The sequence below is a fragment of the Salvelinus alpinus genome, chromosome 25 (assembly GCF_045679555.1).
Source record: "Salvelinus alpinus chromosome 25, SLU_Salpinus.1, whole genome shotgun sequence".
NCBI lineage: Eukaryota > Metazoa > Chordata > Actinopteri > Salmoniformes > Salmonidae > Salvelinus > Salvelinus alpinus.
In genome coordinates this window covers 33,290,217-33,309,603 of record NC_092110.1, presented here as the reverse complement: position 1 = coordinate 33,309,603, position 19,387 = coordinate 33,290,217, and the positions used below count along the sequence as shown (strand labels likewise).

At 41.5% G+C, this 19,387-nt stretch overlaps 1 protein-coding gene and 1 long non-coding RNA gene across 7 annotated transcripts; one reads left to right on the top strand and one right to left on the bottom strand.

Annotated features, from left to right (window-relative positions):
- The first annotated feature begins 1,921 nt into the window (after positions 1 to 1,921).
- On the top strand, positions 1,922 to 10,574 carry LOC139553829 (heterogeneous nuclear ribonucleoprotein Q). Of its 6 annotated transcripts, none has more exons than XM_071366559.1 (12): positions 1,922 to 2,541; positions 4,002 to 4,161; positions 4,892 to 5,010; positions 5,442 to 5,549; positions 5,673 to 5,786; positions 6,027 to 6,203; positions 6,312 to 6,447; positions 7,258 to 7,463; positions 7,675 to 7,824; positions 7,926 to 8,047; positions 8,242 to 8,579; positions 9,275 to 10,574. In XM_071366559.1, the coding sequence occupies exons 2-12, from the start codon at positions 4,014 to 4,016 to the stop codon at positions 9,298 to 9,300; spliced, it is 1,644 nt and encodes a 547-aa protein (XP_071222660.1). In that variant the 5' UTR covers positions 1,922 to 2,541; positions 4,002 to 4,013; the 3' UTR covers positions 9,301 to 10,574. The 6 variants fall into 6 exon arrangements, with proteins under 6 accessions (XP_071222660.1, XP_071222656.1, XP_071222661.1 ...); XM_071366555.1 differs by having other exon boundaries at positions 8,242 to 8,606; XM_071366558.1 differs by lacking the exon at positions 1,922 to 2,541 and adding an exon at positions 2,613 to 2,759.
- LOC139553830 (uncharacterized) lies at positions 3,792 to 5,209 on the bottom strand. Its single transcript, XR_011670732.1, has 2 exons — positions 4,799 to 5,209; positions 3,792 to 4,660 (listed from the first exon to the last, which is right to left on the bottom strand). It is a non-coding gene; the product is annotated as an uncharacterized lncRNA (long non-coding RNA).
- Positions 10,575 to 19,387: the final 8,813 nt, after the last annotated feature.

Genomic DNA, 19,387 nt, shown 5'->3' with positions numbered 1-19,387 from the left:
ACGTACATAGTTACCTCAATTACCTCGTACCCCTGCACATCGACTCGGTAGCCATGTTATTTTTACTCATTATTGTTATTTGTTATTCACTGTGTATTTATTCTTAGTCTCACTATTTCAATGTTTTTCTATATTTATCTTTAACTCTGCATTGTTGGAAAAGGAATTGTAAGTAAGCATTTCACTTTTTGTCTACACCATGTGACAAATAAAATTTGATTTGTATTTGATTTGGGGTACAGATTTTGTCAAATTGACATCGTTAAATAGATTTATGGGGGCTTTTAGCTAACCCTAACCCTTTTCCTAACCAAATCTGCTACGTTAATTTTCCTAACCTGCTGTGTAAGTTCTCTTAAACCTGCAATGAAAAGTCAATTTTGACAAAAGCTGCATCCCTTTTAGACAGAACTATGGAAGCCCATTCCCAGCACTTTTTTTTTTAATGTCGTTTTTTTAGGTCGATACAATCTCAACATTTCAAGATACTAAGTAGAAATTTTAAGATAAGTGAGTCAACATTTCGGGATACTATCTCAAAATGTTGAGATACTAAGTTGAAATTTCGAGAGAATAAAGCAGGGGTATTCAACTCTTACCCTACCAGGGCCGAAGCCTGCTGGTTTTCTGTTTTACCTGATAATGAATTGCACCCACCTGTTGTCCCAGGTCTAAATCAGTCCCTAATTAGTGGGGTACAACTGGTTTCAAGGTCCAGAGTTGAATTTGAGGGTGGTAGAGCATACTTATAGAATGTTTCTTCATTTGTAACATTGTGTGATTTCAGAGGTGGCACCACAGGTCCAAGATATGGCGGGGGAGGAGGGTATTTCAATAAACAGTCAGGATACATCATCTCACATTTTATAGTTCCTGCCATATGTGTTGTGCAGACACGAGGGTCCTGGGGCCCAGAGTTTTTCCTGATCTGGTAGGCTAACCCAGTGGTTCTCAAACCTCTCCTCGGGCATCCTCAGCCAGTTCATGTATTTGATCTATTCCAGAACTAGCACACCTGATTCAACTTGTCAGCTAACCCTTGATAAGGTGAATCAGGTGAACATCTAACACAAAATTGTGAAACTTCTGGGGGTCCCCGAGAAGAGATTTGAAAAGCACTGGGCTAACCTAACCAAGTAAAACTCTGGACCCTAGTTGGACATAGTAATAAATCAGCTGTAGAACAGCTTTATATGGGCTATGATGGGACCAGATTATTTCTGACCAGGTCATATTGTTTAAAACATTTTTGTCAACAACTGATTGGAAAATAGACCTAACATGGCCGAGTTTGCTTTATGCAGGTTAGAGTCCTGTAGGCCTTTGTTGCTGTAAATTGCTCACACAGTATATCATCACTATTGTTTATTTAATCCCAATCATTTTATTTTTTATTGAACCTTTTATTCAACTAGGCAAGTCAGTTAAGAAAAATTATTATTTACAATGACTGCATATCGGGGAACAGTGGGTTAACTGCCTTGTTCAGGGGCAGAACGACAGATTTTTACCTCGTCAGCTCGGGGAATTCGATCCAGCAACCTTTCGGTTACTGGCCCAACGCTCTAAACACTAGGCCCCGGATTGATACATTTGAATACAAAACCAAATTTGTTCACATTCACATTTTCTCTTAACACAAATAAATGGGCCGATTTTAGACTGTAAATACATGTTTGGGCTATAAATACATGTTACTGCTTTGCTTACCCTGGGCAGAGGCAATCGGAGCAAAAAGGCTTTTCTTGCCTACCCGCAGCTTTGATTGTTCTCAGTAGGCTAATTGACTGAAGCACATATTAATTGTGCACGAGTTGACAAATCATGTGGCAAATCAGTCTCAACGGTCGTTTGTCCCTTTAATCAACGCTTGTCAATATTTTGTATTAAACTGAATCCAAAGTGTTGGGGCATATGCCAGCTCGTTTGCTGGCAGCCCTGCTGTGTTGATCTCTGCAGCTTGGATAGATGGAAATCGCCACATAATGCTACAAATGAAGAAGCTATCTCGACATTTTTAGTTAGTATGTCAATGTTTAGACAGTAGCTATCGACGTTTTTAAAAATCGTGGCGGGAATGTCCTTCCATACAAAACCTTGATCATCTGCCACTCTACTAGGCAAGCCCGTGCATGGGTGTCTAAGAAACCCCATCGATGAAACACAACTCGCGGCGTGAACGGGTCGTCACTAGTTACCACTGCCACAAAGTCATAAACCCCGCCTTGTTCTATAATTTATCTTAACTGTTATTTTTAACCTAAACCTAACCCCAGTGCTAACCGGATGTCTAACCCTAAACTTAAATTAAGCCCCAAAATCTTTTTTTTGTTTTAATTCATGTTTACGAAAGCCATTTTTTTGACTTTGTGGCTGTGGTAACTAGTGGAAACCGCGTGAACGTGGCAGCCATTTTACATCCTCAAGAGTGAATGAGTGGAGCCGGACCAGTGCCGGGAGTTTTACACTTTTTCCTCTTTTAATTCTCACATTTTCCTTCCGAAACAATCAACACCATACAAGTTGGTGATCCATCGGCAGGTATGATGAATACTACTAACTGGTCACGTGATCATAGTACAATGTATAGCTAAAGTCTGTGAGCTTGTGGTGTTTCAAACAATGTGGAAACTGGTGGTTGGGACGGGTTCTACAGACCGGCTTTTTGAAAATGGACTCTCCCTATGTGGCGGCACGTTGACAAACCACGAAGCTAGCTAGCATACTACAAGAAGGCCTCTGTTAAACCAAAGATGCTGGTAACATCAACCTATGAAATTCGAGCCAAATTATGTCAACCAGCAAGTTACATATGAGCTATCATGGTTTTAATGTTGCTAGATAGCGAATTTAGCCAAGTGAGCTAATTCTGACAGATCAGGAATGACACATGTTCATTGTCACGGGCTAGCTAGCTAACCCAGCCAGCCAAGGAGCTATTAGTAACGCGTGAGCGTGCATACTTCGAGGATTGCCTTCTGCCATTTGTCATGCAACTCGTGAGCTAGTTCTTTAGTTAACCAATGTTGGATAATAAAACATTTAATATCATCCCGCCAACGTAGCAAACTGGCATGCATAGATAGTAAGGTTTGTTATTGCGACTTGACAGCGTGAGTACTATCATTAACTAGCTAGTACCACATGCTATTATTTAGCTAACGTTGGTTAGCTAGCTAACGTTAAGTTGTTGGGCTATATACATTATTTGGATAACGCAGCTAGCTAGTTGACGTTGGCTAACGTTAGGCCACAATGCTAGCTATGGGTTTTTGGTTGATATAGGTAACTACTTAGCAACCCAGCTAAATGGATTAACGTTAGTTAGATATTGGCTGCAATGAAGACTTGGCATGAACTGAAATAACGGGAGTTCAATTTGACTTACATTTACGCTCGCTAAGTTTGCTTACTAGTTAATACAGTGTCAGTGGCTTGAGACAACGTATCAAAAATGTGTTATAACCATTGTTAATAGTTAGTCGACCATGTAGTATACTCCTGTACACATGCTTGTTGACCGGCTTGCTAGCTACCGGAAACTGGTGGTTGTTAACCTCTGCCGAAGGAACACGTGTATCAACTCTAATGTTAGTTAACTAGTGCTGAAGTCCGCCATCAGTAGACTAATTTATCAGTTAGCAATCAGGCCAAGCCCTTGTAAATGTTAGCTAGCGTGTTCTTCAAACCCAGTCAAAGGCGGGAAATATGTAATAGCGTGTACACACATTTTACCATGTAGCCTAGCTAACTGTCCTCACAAATGGAAATGAAATTAACGTATGCAGTTAAACATTTTAAAAATCATTGGTATTTATAAGTGTCAGCATTATCAAATTTGATAGACATGCAAAATCAAATATTGTAATTACAATGTGACCTGATTCCACTGTAAGGGACCACATGGACCCACGTGTGCCTGTTGCACATGACATCCCCCAAAAGCTCTCAACAGCCTTGCACTTGACCCAGCATTAATTTGGCTCATTGCATTTGCACAGATTTCTGGAGACATGGCCACAGAACATATTAATGGAAATGGTCCAGAAGAACCAATGGATACCACTGCTGCAGTTACCCATTCTGAACACTTCCAGACTTTATTAGAAGCTGGTTTACCACAGAAAGTTGCTGAAAAACTAGATGAAATTTACATAGCAGGTAAGGCACACTGAATACCCAGCATATTTGTATACATAATTTAAATTTTTGCTATTGCATGTGCTGTCATGTATTGCATTACATTTTGAATGTGGGAATTGGGATCCTCAAGCAACTTTTTGTGGTTTCCTACCAAAATGGGTACTGCAGTGTTATGAAAAAAGAGAATTTGGACACCACCAATATCGGTAAAATAAATGTCATGTCTACATTTCCATTGTCTTAGAGGTACATCTGGGCAGAGACCACTGGCGACACGGCCAGTGTTGTGTTTAAGAATTCAAGTATATCAGCACAGATGAGCGGCGAGTTAGGCCACAGTTCGGCGGAGGTCTCTCTGTACAGTCTCAGGCAGAGAATTCAGCCAGATGGGCGCATGCAGGAACAATGGCAGCAGCTGTCGGTGGCTGGGACAGGTGATGGGTCTTCCAAGAGCAGAATGTGGACAAGCTTATTAGGAGTGCAGAGGACTGTTACATCACATCTGTTGTGATTAGTTCTGCAAAGGTTGAAGGTGCTGTTACTCAATGCACTTTGTCAAAAAAAATCTGACATTGTTATCTGAAGCATGACTGCATTATTCAAATTTCAGAGATCCCCAACGAAGTTATAGCCACAAAAATAAGAACTTTGATACCTCCAAACATGCGTTGTGGCTAGATCCGTTTGAGAAGATATCCCGTAGTTCTAGTCCTGCTAGTAACGGATGTTTTCTGGTGTCTCTCCTCAGGTTTAGTATCTCACAGTGACTTAGATGATAGAGCGATCGAGGCTCTGAAAGAGTTCAACGAAGAAGGTGCTCTGCAAGTTCTGTTGCAGTTCAAGGACAGCGACCTCTCACATGTCCAGGTATGTTTGGAGGGGGACGGCGTAGTAGAAGTTGGGTCAGCTGCATGATTAGTATGACAATGTATGCTCACTACTGTGTCACTCTGTTTAAGAGCGTCTGCTAAATGACTCAAATGTAAATGATTAGACTGCACTGTGCGTCTTTAAATGAAATGCTACCATTTCACCCTCTAAAGCAGTGTTTCCCAACCCTGGTCCTTGAGTACTTCCAACAGTACACATTTTTATTGTAACCCTGAAGTAGCACACCTGATTCAACTTCTCAACTAATCATCATGCCCTGAATGAGCTAAATGAGGTGTGTTTGTTCAATGAAAATGTGTACTGTTGTGGGTACTTGAGGACCAGGGTTGGGAAACACTGCTATAAAGTATATGTATTGGTTGTTCTTTTTTATTTTGTTACATTTTTGTATTTTTTTTACTCAACAGAACAAAAGTGCCTTTCTTTGTGGAGTTATGAAGACATACAGACAGAGGGAGAAACAGGGGACCAAAGTCTCAGACTCCAGCAAAGGACCAGATGAGGCCAAAATCAAAGTACGGTTTTAACAAACATTCTTGATATAAGCGATCGTAGAGATTTTATAAAGGTATCGTTATTTTATGATGTGCAGTTCTCTGGAAGGTGTTTGACCTGAATTATGTTATTTAAATGAACAGGCCCTGCTGGAGAGAACTGGCTACACACTTGACGTGACAACAGGTCAGCGGAAGTATGGAGGCCCCCCTCCGGAGTCGGATCACTCAGGGACACAGCCCACGATCGGTACAGAGGTATGTCTCTACAATAATTAAATAGTTTGATTAGTGTGTAAAAGTTTTCCTCCGTGTGGATGGTGTTTCTGCATTCTGTGTCCAAATGATGAAATCATGTACTTTTTCCTGGAGTGACTTGAGTTGCACTGATGGTTTACCGCTAAGATCTGACTGGACACATTAATTCTGTATTTTGGAGATTTATTTTAACAATGTTCCTTTCACACCAAGATAACCTCCATTTTGCTATCATCTCAGATTTTTGTTGGCAAGATCCCCAGAGATCTATTTGAGGATGAGCTGGTACCTCTGTTTGAGAAAGCTGGGCCCATTTGGGACCTGCGTCTGATGATGGATCCACTCAGTGGCCTCAACAGAGGTTACGCCTTTGTCACTTTCTGCACTAAAGAGGCGGCACAGGAGGCTGTCAAGCTGGTATGAAACACTTGTGGTAAACTTCTCTCCTGACAGAACTGTAGGAATGGAGAATTTAAGCCCGCCCAACCATGACATGTCATGAACTCTCTTATCCTCTCCCCACAGTGTAACAACAATGAAATTCGGCCCGGCAAACATATTGGCGTGTGCATCTCCGTGGCCAATAATAGACTGTTCGTTGGTTCCATCCCCAAGAGTAAAACAAAAGATCAGATTGTGGAAGAGTTTGCTAAAGTCACAGGTGAGGTTGAATGATCCTCTGGACATTTTGAAGGGCCAGTCATGTTGTCTTGGCAAAAGTGATCGTTTCCTTGGCTTGGCAGTAACTTTGACAACCGTCTGTAGACGTTGCCTTACTGAATGCACCAATCATGATCAAGCACTAGAGCAGGGCTGCCCAATCCTGGTCCTGGGGGGCCAAAACAACTCTGATTTTTGTTTCTACCTGGCAGTTAATTGCACTCACCTGGTGTCCCAGGTCTGAATCTGTCCCTGATTTGAGGAGGATGAAAAACAGTGCTTTGGCCCTCCAGGACAAGGATTGGCAGGCCTGCACTAGTGTGTTAGATTGCGTTTTTAGTCTGAGTTAAGGGTTATGTGAGGTATGCTATGTAAAGCTGGGCTATATTTTGTCATTTAATAGTTAATTCCCAATGTGATGGTTCTGTGTCCAAATGATGAAATGCATATATTCTACCATGGAGTAACTCTGGTTACGCTGATAGTTTACCGCTAAGATCTGACTGGACACTTAACTGGGCACAAATCAACGGTCTCTTGAGACTGATGTCCAAAGAGAACAGCTGTGTCAAATAAAGGAGACACTAAATGTTTTGAGTAAACTGAAGGGAACATTCTTTGATTGCATAAAGTCTTGAATGTGAAATATTCTCTTCTGGTGCCAACTGTTGTATGCATTTCAGTAAGGTACTCAGAGTTCAATTTTTAACTTGGCATTGCATATGGAGCTAGAGCGAGCTGTCTGGTGCACTGGTCACTGTTCAGCTAGGATACCCTTTATGCCTTTCCCCTTCTACCCCTCTTTCAACAGAGGGTCTTAATGATGTCATACTGTACCATCAGCCAGATGACAAGAAAAAGAACAGAGGCTTTTGCTTCTTGGAATACGAAGACCACAAAACTGCCGCTCAGGCCCGCCGCAGGCTGATGAGTGGCAAGGTCAAGGTGTGGGGGAATGTGGTGACTGTGGAGTGGGCCGACCCCATAGAAGACCCTGATCCTGAAGTCATGGCCAAGGTATGGGGAGCAGAGATAACATGGCTCATTTTGCCTGTGAATAAATTGTGATTTGATCTTTGTTCTGTCTATCCATAAACTTGTAGAAGAACACTGATTTGTGTTGGAGGCTGTTGACCAAGGAGTAAGAATAGAGGTAACCAGCCATGTCTGAGAGAGCCAGAAACAGATTTACGGGATTGATAACCCACCACTACTTTTCCCCTTCCAGGTGAAAGTGCTGTTTGTCCGGAACCTTGCGAGTACTGTAACGGAGGAAATACTTGAAAAGGCGTTCAGTCAGTTTGGCAAGTTGGAGCGGGTGAAGAAGCTGAAAGACTATGCCTTTATCCACTTTGAGGAGAGAGACGGAGCAGTCAAGGTACAGGCTGGAGTCTTTATATTTCTCTAACGAGAGTATCACGAAATTGTGGTAAAAATTGCACATTTTTTTGAATAGTTATTAAACTTGTATCTTGACAGGCCTTGGCCGACCTGAATGGGAAAGACCTGGAGGGAGAGCACATTGAAATAGTCTTCGCCAAGCCACCTGATCAGAAGAGGAAAGAACGCAAAGCCCAGAGGCAAGCGGCTAAAACACAAATGTAAGCAAACCATTGATTTGCAGTTATTCGAGACCTTCATTATAGTTACATTGTTGGGCGGCCTTTCATCATTGAGTTCTCTTGAGTGATTGAACAGAGAAGTATAAAACATGATCTAACTAGATAAAATTCTCTTGTGTCCTTTATGGTTACTAAACATGTGCATATCCTCTCGCCCTACCCATTCTTCACAGGTATGACGATTACTATTACTATGGCCCACCCCAGATGCCACCTCCCACAAGAGGCAGAGGACGAGGCGGCGGTCGTGGTGGCTATTCCTACCCCCCTGACTACTACGGCTATGAGGATTACTACGATTACTATGGCTACGACTACCACAACTACCGGGGCGGCTATGAAGACCCCTACTACGGCTATGAGGACTTCCAATCTCCCAGCCGAGGACGATCCCGAGGCGGAGCCCGTGGTGGTGGTGCCCTATCCTCCCGGGGCCGTGGAGCTGTCACGCCCAGGGGCAGACTAGGGGGTTTCTCCCAGAGAGGAGGAAGTGGCCCTGGATCAAGCAGAGGTGTGCAGGGGACCAATGGGGCACTGGGTAAATGTGGACTAGCTGTGTTAATAGTCAAAGCAAATCTTTGCCATCAGCTATACGTTAAATGCAAACATACTATTTGGACAGGAATTTTTCCCCCTTAACTTGAATTACCTTTTTAAACAAATATTATTTTTTACCTGCATTTGTCTTCCTTATTTGGCATAAATTGACCCAAGTCCTATGCCTAGAAAGTAAGGAATCAGTCATACAGGTGGGCCTGTTTTTTATTTTTACTTTTGAAAGCTGGGCTAGATGTCCCTCACATTGAATTGGAAAAATGTTATGTATGCAAATGTGTTTAGCTTTATGTCCAAATGATGAAATACTTATATTCTATCCTGGAGTAACTCTGGTTACGCTGATAGTTTACCGCTAAGATCTGATTGGACATTTTAGGTTATTATATACATGACTAGAAGACTTCCTCAGATTTGTGTCCATTGATGGGCAAGTATGCTTATTCTCAACATTTGAAGACAACTGCCTTGACTGATGTCACCTTTCAGAGCACCAACTCTGAAAGGTCTGTTCCTCTGCATATTTAGATTAGCATATATTTAGATCCGCATATATATATTAGGATTACCCTAAAACTAGTTTTATATCATGTTAAATGATTGAATGTCATTAGTGATGTTTATATTCTGTCTCTGTTGCTTGGCCAACAGGAAAAAGGACTCGAGGCCGATCCTGACCTGTCACTATGAAGACTGATCTACTGTGTTGGGTTACACCAGAAGCGGCAACGGATACGGATGGATAAGTCATCGAAATGGTCCAATATTCCAGCCTTACAGAAGCATCTCCCCCAAACTGCCACCTAAACAATCACCAGATTATTTAGATACACCCCCCAATGCCATTTTAGATAATTATTGAAGAATTTGCACTTTTTAAGTTTTAGTTTGAAGTGGCTCAAAGGAGCTTGATGCTATTGTATATTTTTGTGCTAATTGGAATTTTTATTGTCGGAATATCCATGTTAATCTTAATCGTTTGATTTGGATGTTTGAAGAGAACATCTGCAGGTTTTGGGTGTAACCACCAGGCATGGATAAGTCAGGCATTCCAGGGAAGTGGTTCTTTTCAGAACTTGTCTTTTAAAGGGTTGGTTAACTACCTCAGTACAGAGGATTAAACCACCCTGCCTGTACTGTAAATAGGGAAACTATATTGATGAAAGCAGGGCTTGTTTCCTACAAAATATGCACAAGAGCAGCAGAACAACCGAAAGTACTTAATGTAATATAGTAATTTTGTTGCAGTTCTGACACTGCAAACAGTCAAACTGGCCATGCAAAATAATTGCATATGATGAGCCTGAACAAGCCCTGCTTTTATCCTATTTTCAACTGAATTAGCTGCCTTGCTTATTCAGATTATTGTAGTTACTGGTTGTATAGTTTGGAAAATGTTACTTTTGTAAAGGCTTGAACATCAACGAAGGCATCAACTGCCTTTGAAAAAGCCCTGCAGTGTCCCTTTGCCACTCCAATGGATAAAAAAAAGAATGGAACATAATTATGTTCAGTACCCCCCCCCCATTTAGTTTAAAAGAAATGTCCCAATCATGTGAAATCTTGAACGGTCCCCCTCTAACTCTAAGCCAGCTACTATTTAGTCAAGCCACTTGATTGAAATGAATTGCCATAATGCCCTGAAAGTGAGCATGTGTGCCTGTAGCTGTTTCAGGGGGGTGGGGGATCGTTGTCATAGTGGTCAAAGGGATACTGCAGCTATGATTTGTATTCCATGTATAGCAAAAAGGATACCGAACTATTCATCCGGTTTTGTACACAGTTAACTCCCTCTCAATAAAATCATTACAACCACCTTTTGAAAAGATGTTAGCAGTTTTAAACCATTGTTGGTGGCCAACAACGTTTTTTGCATTCCTGCAAATAAATTGTTTTATACTGTAAAATGGAGGTGAGTAACTTATTTTTGTAATAAAGTTTTTGATTTCTATCTGTGTCTTACTCTCTGTATGACTTCCTGTTGAACCATCTCAAAGTTATGCACTGATTATAGCATAGAATTGTAACATATCCTTTCTGATTCACACCACACAGTAAGCACTATTTTCTCAATCCCAGGAATTCTTCAACCAGAGGCACATGTGTACTGTCCTGTGATTTCAATTGAACCATTACGTTGATCAGTACTTGGCAGTGACTCACATCGGTTTTGTCGTCAGCCTGCTGCAACATGAAATGAGCGTTGTAGAGATTAATATATGCTTTGCTTTTAGAATAGTGTGTATCTTCATCGTTGTGATGGCAGGTGATATCTACATATAGGCTATAAAAATAACGGCCAACAATGTTGCGTGATCCCATAATGAACCGGAGGTGACAAGCATGGCGAAGACCGACTCCCGTTATTTTGATGACGAAAACACATGTTGGGTGTATGATTGATATTCATAAATATAAAGACAGTGAATGCATGGGGAAGCCATTGTTGACACAAGCAAGTCTTCCGCTAAGGGACAGCTCGAAATTTAATGAAGGGAGATGGGTGTTCCAAAATAGGGGTGAGTTTTCTTTATTTCTTTTCTTTGGGGAAGGTCTTTTTTGGATGCGGCACAGGGGAGGGTAGTGTTTTTTTCCCCACTGGTTTAAATTCACTCTTCTGCTCATACTTTCCCTATAAACAATAGCTTGACTTTTGATATTACCATAATACATTTTAGAAACATTTGTGAAGGTTTGGTATGGCGTGGCTATTATTAAGCTTTAGTTACTGCAGGCCTATGATAGGAAGGCAGTGCGCCCTGGCTCTCCAACTGACTCTGACAGTTGAACTTGAGGTGAGGAAGACTCTTTAAGACTTGACAGAGTTACCTCTATACAAATATTTTGATTAAAAGTTAACAAATTACCCTCCTGTAAGTCCTATATCTGTATAGCAGACCCAGTAACCATCTGACAAGAAATGCATGTCTGTGTCATAGCATGCCACCGGCATCTTTCTGTCTGGGGTTAGTCTTAATTAAGTTTATCTTACTTATATAAATTAAAATAATATCATTGTGACGACCCTCCCACTCTGTCTGCCTAATTATTTCTCTTTGCTCTTGTTTTTCATAATAGGATGTCGGTGGGCGGAGCCGGGAGGGTCGTCAGCGAAATGGGACACACCTGGGCCCGGGCGTGTCCCGGGGATAAATACACCTTTCCCTCATTCTTTGAGGAGATTCCATGCAGACATTGTATTTTGTTTGTGGAATTTTGCGGTTTGTTTGTTTTGGCACCGTATATGCATGCAACCACTCACCATTGTTAATTGTATATAGTTTACTTTAGTTAATAAATATATTTTTGTTATTCCGTGATCTCTGACAGTGTCAGCTATGATAAGATTAAAATGGCTGTTACAGATTTATGAATTGGTTCCTGAGGTTTACGTCAACGATTTAGAACTATAAAAAAGGCTGATAAACAGACATGTTGAGTTTGCGCGAGAGTTATCTTCAGTTTAAATGCTTGTGTTCCGCCTCTGCGGTTACGACTTTCCAGGGGCTGTGTGATCTGATTATGCGAGAGCAATTTAAGGACACAATCCCTGATCGTATAGCCACGTACATTAAAGATCGAAAAATGTAGACTGTCTCCGAAGTTGCGGTTTTGGCGGATGAATATGTTTTGACAGTATTCGGAGTGAGTGTGGACGTTCAGAGATTTGAGCCTGGCCCAATGAGACCCTCTGGTTTACGAGCAGCGCTTCATTCATCTAGGGTTGAGCCTGGCTCCTATGGTAAAGCTTACTTAAGTCAAGTGTCACTACTGTCATTGTTCAGGTCATTGGAAAAACGAATGTCCTGTTCTCAGGGCTACGGGTAAATTCAGTACTTGCGCTAAAGTTAAACCTAAGCCTACAGCATTAGCAGCGCCGGTCCCACATCCGTTCACTCCTATCACTCCATTTCACCAGCAGTGAAGTTCCCAACTGACCCAGATCGTATACCTTTCGTTACAGAGGGTGTTCTGCCTCTGTTAAGAAGTGACGATCCTGAGGGACACCGGTGCCTCTGAGTCGTTTGTGTTAGTCTGTGTTGCCCTTCTCTGCTGAGACTGATTCGGGGAATAACTTGGCCGGTGAGCGTGTTTGGCCTATTGTCTCCACCTCTAGTGGTTTCCGCTTAGCCGTCGTTTGAACGGATGAGTGCGCGCACTTTCCCAGAGGTGTTCTCTGCGTGCGCGGTGAGGCGTTCCATGAGCTGTGGCGACCTTGTCGCTGCACCGGCTAACGATGTTACAAAGAAATCTGTCAGTATTTTCCTGTGATCCCGTTATCTGTGCCCCGCTCCGATCTAATCAATACACAACTGTGACACCGCCTTAAAAGAGTCACGTGACTGGCCACTGTTTATTTTGTTTTGTCCTATAGCTTTCTATTCGCCGCTGTCCTCGTTTTCTTCTTTCCTCTTAAAAGTTTGCTTCCTGTGCGCAAAGGTTACTGAGGTCTGGGGAGGACGAAGTTGGCTGGGCCATGGGATAGTATTAACCAGGGTAGTATTTTGTTTATGTTAGGTTAGTGTAGTGTCCTTGGTGGTCCCCAGTTTTCTGGGGGGGGGGGGGGGTGACGACCCTCCCACACTGCCGAATTCTTTCTCTTCGCTCTTTTCCTTAATAGGATGTCGGTGGGCGGAGCCAAGAGGGTCGTCAGCGAAATGGGATACATGGGCTCGGGTGTGTCCCGGGGATAAATACACCTTTCCCCCATTCATTGAGGAGACTCTCCACGCAGACACACTGCATTTTTGGTTGTGGCTTGTTTGTTTTGGCCCCTCTCAACACCCCTCATTATCACATCTATGCACACAACCACTCATCTACCCTACTGATTACTGACTACACACACCATTGTTAATTGTATATTGTTTACTTTAGTTAATAAATATATTTTTGTTATTCCTTGATCTCTGCGTTGTCTCCCTTTTTGTTACGGACTACGAGACAGTTTGTGACAATCATACAGTGGACACCTAAGCCTATAGGTCATTAGAAAAGTAGCCTAAAGGCCCCCCCCCTCCTAAATAGGCTATAAAGTTTTACATATGCTACACTGAAACACAAGAAACAGTGAGTATTTTTGTAAGTTGTTATAGGCTGTTTTTAAGAACATGTAAATGTGGCTCGTTTGGCCAACATCCTGCGTTTATTGATGGTGCTGGCTGTGCCAGGTTGACTCTGAATGCATATGGATGTCTGTAAAATTTCTTAAATGTCTGGTAAATTAAAATCTTCCCTGTCATGTTCGGTGCCAAATTTTTCTAAAAGGAACTGAAATGGCATATCGTTTCAGAATATTCACATGAAAATCTGTCGTCAATTGGATGGGAACTTAAGACACCCTAAAGACTCTGGCAAGTGCACTAGTCAAGTGTCACTTTGATTATGCCTGCACATCATGGTTCACCAGCAGCCCCAAACATCTAAAGAATAAGCTAACAGCCAAACAGCTTGTAACAATAGTACTTAAACTCCCACCTCGTACTCATCTGGAGGTTGAGCTTTTTTTCCTCTTTGTAATATCTATGTTATTGTATACTGAACAAAAACATAAACGCAACATGTAAAGTGTTGGTCCCATGTTTCATGTGCTGAAATAAACGATCTCAGAAATGTTCCATATGCACAAAAAGCTTATTTCTCTAAAATGTTGTGCACACATTTGTTTACATCCCTGCTAGTAAGCAAGTCTTCTTTGCTAAGATAAACCATCCACCTGACAGGTGTGGCATATCAAGAAGCTGATTAAACAGCATAATCATTACACAGGTGCACCTTGTGCTGGGGACAGTAAAATGCCATTCTAAAATGTGCAGTTTTGTCACACAACACAATGCCACAGATGTCTAAAGTTTTGAGGGAGCATGTAATTGGCATGCTGACTGCAAGAATGTCCACTAGAGCTGTTGCCAGAGAATTTGTTAATTTCTCTCCCATAAGCTGCCTCCAATGTGGTTTTAGAGAATTTAGTGATACGTCCAACAGGCCTCACAACCGCAGACCATGCCAGCCCAGGACCTCCAAATCCAGCTTCTTCACCTGTGGGATCGTCTGAGACCAACCACCCAGACAGATGATGAAACAGGACTATTTATGTCGGTAATAAAGCCCTTTTGTGGGGAAAAACTCATTCTGATTGACTGGGCCTGGCTACCCAGTGGGTGCGCCTATGACCTCTCAGGCCCACCCATGGCTGCGCTTTTGTCGCAGGTTAGGAGAGTATTTTTGCGAACTCTTTCCCTAACCTTAACCTTAGTATCCTAACGTGCTACGTTAATTCTCCGAACCTGCTGCATAAGTTTTCCTAACCTGCTACGAAGAATGGCTTGAAAATAGTGTTTCCATGAGGGGATGTTGACGTTTGGCTATCATGATAAGTAGGTATTCCTCCATCAACTAGCTTGACTCATTCTGCAGCTTTGATTGTGGTGAGTATAGAAAACAAATGATCCATTTGCACCTTTTCCTGCTTAGCCTTGGGCTGCAACCTGGTCTCAGAGCATTTATTCGTATTCTGTATGTAAATCGGAGACACTCCATTTAGTATGATATGTTATGTTTCGTGTGGTACGTAATAATTTGTCGATGTCCATCAACCATTTTGTATCATATGTTATAAATTACAATTCGTATTACAGTTGAAGTCGTAAGTTTACATACACTTAGGTTGGAGGCATTAAAACTTGTTTTTCAACCGCTCCACACATTTCTTGTAAACAAACTATAGTTCTGGTAAGTTGGTTAGGACATCCACTTTGTGCATGACACAAGTAATTTTTCCAACAGTTGTTTACAGACAGATTATTTCAATTATAATTCACTATATCACAATTCCAGTGAGTCAGAAGTTTACATACACTAAGTTGACTGCACCTTCAAACAGCTTGGAAAATTCCAGAAAATTATGTCATGGCTTTGGAAGATTCTGATAGGCTAATTGATATGATTTGATGTCAATTGGAGGTGTACCTGTGGATGTATTTCAAGGCCTACCTTCAAACTCAGTGTCTCTTTGATTGACATCAAGGGAAAATCAAAAGAAATCAAGCAAGACCTCAGAAAAATATTGTAGACCTCCACAAGGTCTATTTCCAACGCCTGAAGGTAGTACCTAAACCAAAGCCTGAAGGTACCACGTTCATCTGTACAAAAAATAGTACGCAAGTATACCATGGGACCACACAGCCGTCATACTGCTCAGGATGGAGACGTGTTATGTCTCCTAGAGATGAACGTACTTTGGTACGAAATGTGCAAATCAATCCCAGAACAACAGCAAAGGACCTTGTGAAGATGCTGGAGGAAACAGGTACAAAGGTATCTATATCCACAGTAAAACGAGTCCTATATCAACATAACCTGAAAGGCCACTCAGCAAGGAAGAAGCCACTGCTCCAAAACCGCCATAAAAAATCCAGACTACGGTTTGCAACTGCACATGGGGACAAATATTGTACTTTTTGGAGAAATATCCTCTGGTCTGATAAAACAAAAATAGAACTGTTTGGCCATAATGACCATCGTTATGTTTGGAGGAAAAAGGGGGAGGCTTGCAAGCCGAAGAACACCATCCCCACCGTGAAGCCAAGGGGTGGCAGCATCATGTTGTGGGGGTGCATTGGTGCAGGAGGGGCTGATGCATTTCATAAAATAGATGGCATCATGAGGAAGAAAAATTATGTGGATATATTGAAGCAACATCTCAAGACATCAGTCAGGAAGTTAAAGCTTGGTCGCAAATGGGTCTTCCAAATGGACAATGACCCCAAGCATACTTCCAAAGTTGTGGCAAAATGGCTTAAGGACAACAAAGTCAAGGTATTGGAGTGGCCATCACAAAGCCCTGACCTCAATCCCATAGAAAATGTGTGCGCAGAACTGAAAAAGCATGTGCGAGCAAGGATGTCTACAAACCTGACCCAGTTACACCAGCTCTGTCAGGAGGAATGCGTCAAAATTCACCCAACTTATTGTGGGAAGCTTGTGGAAGTCTACCCGAAATGTTTGACCCAAGTTAAACAATTTAAAGGCAATGCTACCAAATACTAATTGAGTGTATGTAAACTTCTGACCCACTGAGAATGTGATGAAAGAAATAAAAGCTGAAATAAATCATTCACTCTACCATTATTCTGACATTTCACATTCTTAAAATAAAGTGGTGATCCTAACTGACCTAAGACAGGGAATTTTTACTAGGATTAAATGTCAGGAATTGTGAAAAACTGAGTTTAAATGTATTTGGCTAAGGTGTATGTAAACTTCCGACCTCAACTGTATGTTACATATTAGAAAAATGTATGATGTGTTACGAATTCTAGCCAGGTGGCTAACATTAGCAAGGCTAAGGGGTTAGGGGTTAAGGGTTAGGGTTAAGGTTAGGGGTTAGGTTAAAGGTTAGGGTTAGGGGAAGTGTTAGCTAACATGCTAAGTAGTTGTGTAGTAGAGGACCTGTTGGACTGTATATTTTCTTAAAACTATGTGTTCTCTCCCAGGTGCTTGTAAGGGCACAGATGACAGACCGGTAGGATTCCAGTTGAGGTAGTTTAATGATGCTGATCCACATAGAGCAGGAATGGCACAGCACAGCACAGCATATGGCTTGACAATTGTGTTAACCAAGAGTGGGTGTGGTTCTGAAAAGTGGGAAATTAAATACAATAGTAAATGGCAGCTATAATGTTAATGCAACCTCCTATTACATCAGCTATAACTAATATGGTTACAATAGCTACAATTTATTTGATTTGAATATATTATTTGCTGCACAGGGCAATTACAACCTAACAACATGGCTGTGACTTCACTAATGAATGATCAGAAAAGTGCAACTACACAGCACCACTGAGCAGCACCATCATCCTTACACAACTGCATGAACTTGAATGTATATTACTACATCCACAAGGCTCATTGCTAACAAAATATCCACATAATCTATACAGTATACATCCATAAAACCACAAGGCATATAAGACTAGACACTGAAATGCAAATGTCTGAAATGAGATGACAGAAACTGTCACGGATTCCCATGGTACTGCTGCTGTCACCGGCCTCTAGGCGTCACTGAACTGTCTCATTACGCACACCTGATTCCAATTCCCCCGATTAGTAATTGTATATATGTGCCCTCTGTTCACCATTGTCTTGTCAGTTATTGTTCCCATGTCTGTTGGTGTTGTGAGTACCTGTGCCTTATTGTGTTGGGTTTTTGTGCTGTGTGTACTTGTTATTACGGGTCTCATTCTGTGTATTTATTAGAGGTCTAACCTTGCTCTTTTGTTTGGGTTACATGTCTATGTTTTTGTATACATGTTTGTTTTGGGCCTCCTCCCCATGCCTATTCCTGGCATGTTGTATTTTTGCGTAGAGTATTAAAACCCCCAATTAGGAAGTAACAACTCCTGCCAGGAACAACCAGAAAACCATAATGATGTGCAGATATCTGTGGATTCAATAAAAATGTGACATGTCAAGATATACGCTTACATTGTGTAACAATATGTCCCATTTTTGACTCATTGTCATTGGTCTTTGAACTCCTAAATCGATACGCAAACTCAGCTGATGCAAATATTGCCTAGTTCTGATGCTGCTGCCTGCATCATGCAATGGCAAGTAGTCTTTTATTGTAGACAGGCCTATAATTTGCCAACATTTTATAAGACATTGTAAACATACAATAGGCATATTTGGCACCTACTTGTTCAACAAAAATAGTGGATAAGAGCAAGACAAGTAGAAGGAAACAGAAGTCTGGATACTGGCTCTGAATAGGTCCAGCTTCATCCTGTTCATCTGCAGGTAGACATTGCTCAATCCCATTGTCAGGTTTGACCATGTACACCAGTAATTATAACCAAGTTGATTATGTTGCACTTTAAGTGCATTGGAGGTCATTCCATGATTAAAACACTGGGACAAATAAGTTGGATGTGTTAGAAAGGTGATATACTGCAGCCTGGTCTCAGACTAGACATAACATAGTAAACTTGTATCCGGGACTCTCAAATTAGTATAATATGTTACGTTTGGTATGGTTACATAAGACAGATGGTTACTTAAGGCAAAAACAAACGTAGGGTAGTTGGTCTGGGTGGACATATAACGCAAACGTCTAGCAACCAAAAGGTTGCGAGTACAAATCTCAACACGGAACTTAAGCATTTGAGCAACTTTAACTACTTGTACAAAAGACTTGAGAGTTAATATGAGTTAATCATAAGAGCACTGTTGCTCCACCCACTGTTGATGTGGAGCAGAGCATGCTGGGCGATCTCTGAGGAGAAGGAAGTGACAAGTTCCAGCCATCTCCTGTGATTACCTTAAGTTAGCATTCTTTGTTTTAGCCAAGGCCAGTGTGCGTCTTTCAGAAATGTGAGTTCCTATTTCTTACTATTCATGTGTTGTGGACGCACTCCTTTGTTATGCTAATTAGTGTTTTTACGCGAGCTAGCAACTGTAAGCTTGCTAACCTTGTTGTTTTTGTCACGTTGTATAAATGATTGGAGACAGGCGCAGGAATACTATTTAGGCCCAGAAACTCAGTAAAGAAACAGTCTTTCAAGCCAAAGACCTTTAGTGTAGCTACAGTTGAAGTCGGAAGTTTTCATACACCTTAACCAAATACATTTACACTCAGCTTTTCACAATTCCTGACATTTAATCCTAGTTAAAATTTTCTGTCTTAGGTCAGTTAGGATCACCACTATATTTTAAGAATGTGAAATGTCAGAATAATAGTAAAGAGAACAATTTAAT

What these genes read in the sequence shown, in the direction of transcription:
- LOC139553829 (XM_071366554.1), top strand. An exon ending in AGCCCACGATCGGTACAGAG is followed by an intron (nt 5,787 to 6,026) that starts GTATGTCTCTAC and finishes CTATCATCTCAG; the next exon opens with ATTTTTGTTGGCAAGATCCC. An exon ending in ATCCTGAAGTCATGGCCAAG is followed by an intron (nt 7,464 to 7,674) that starts GTATGGGGAGCA and finishes TTCCCCTTCCAG; the next exon opens with GTGAAAGTGCTGTTTGTCCG.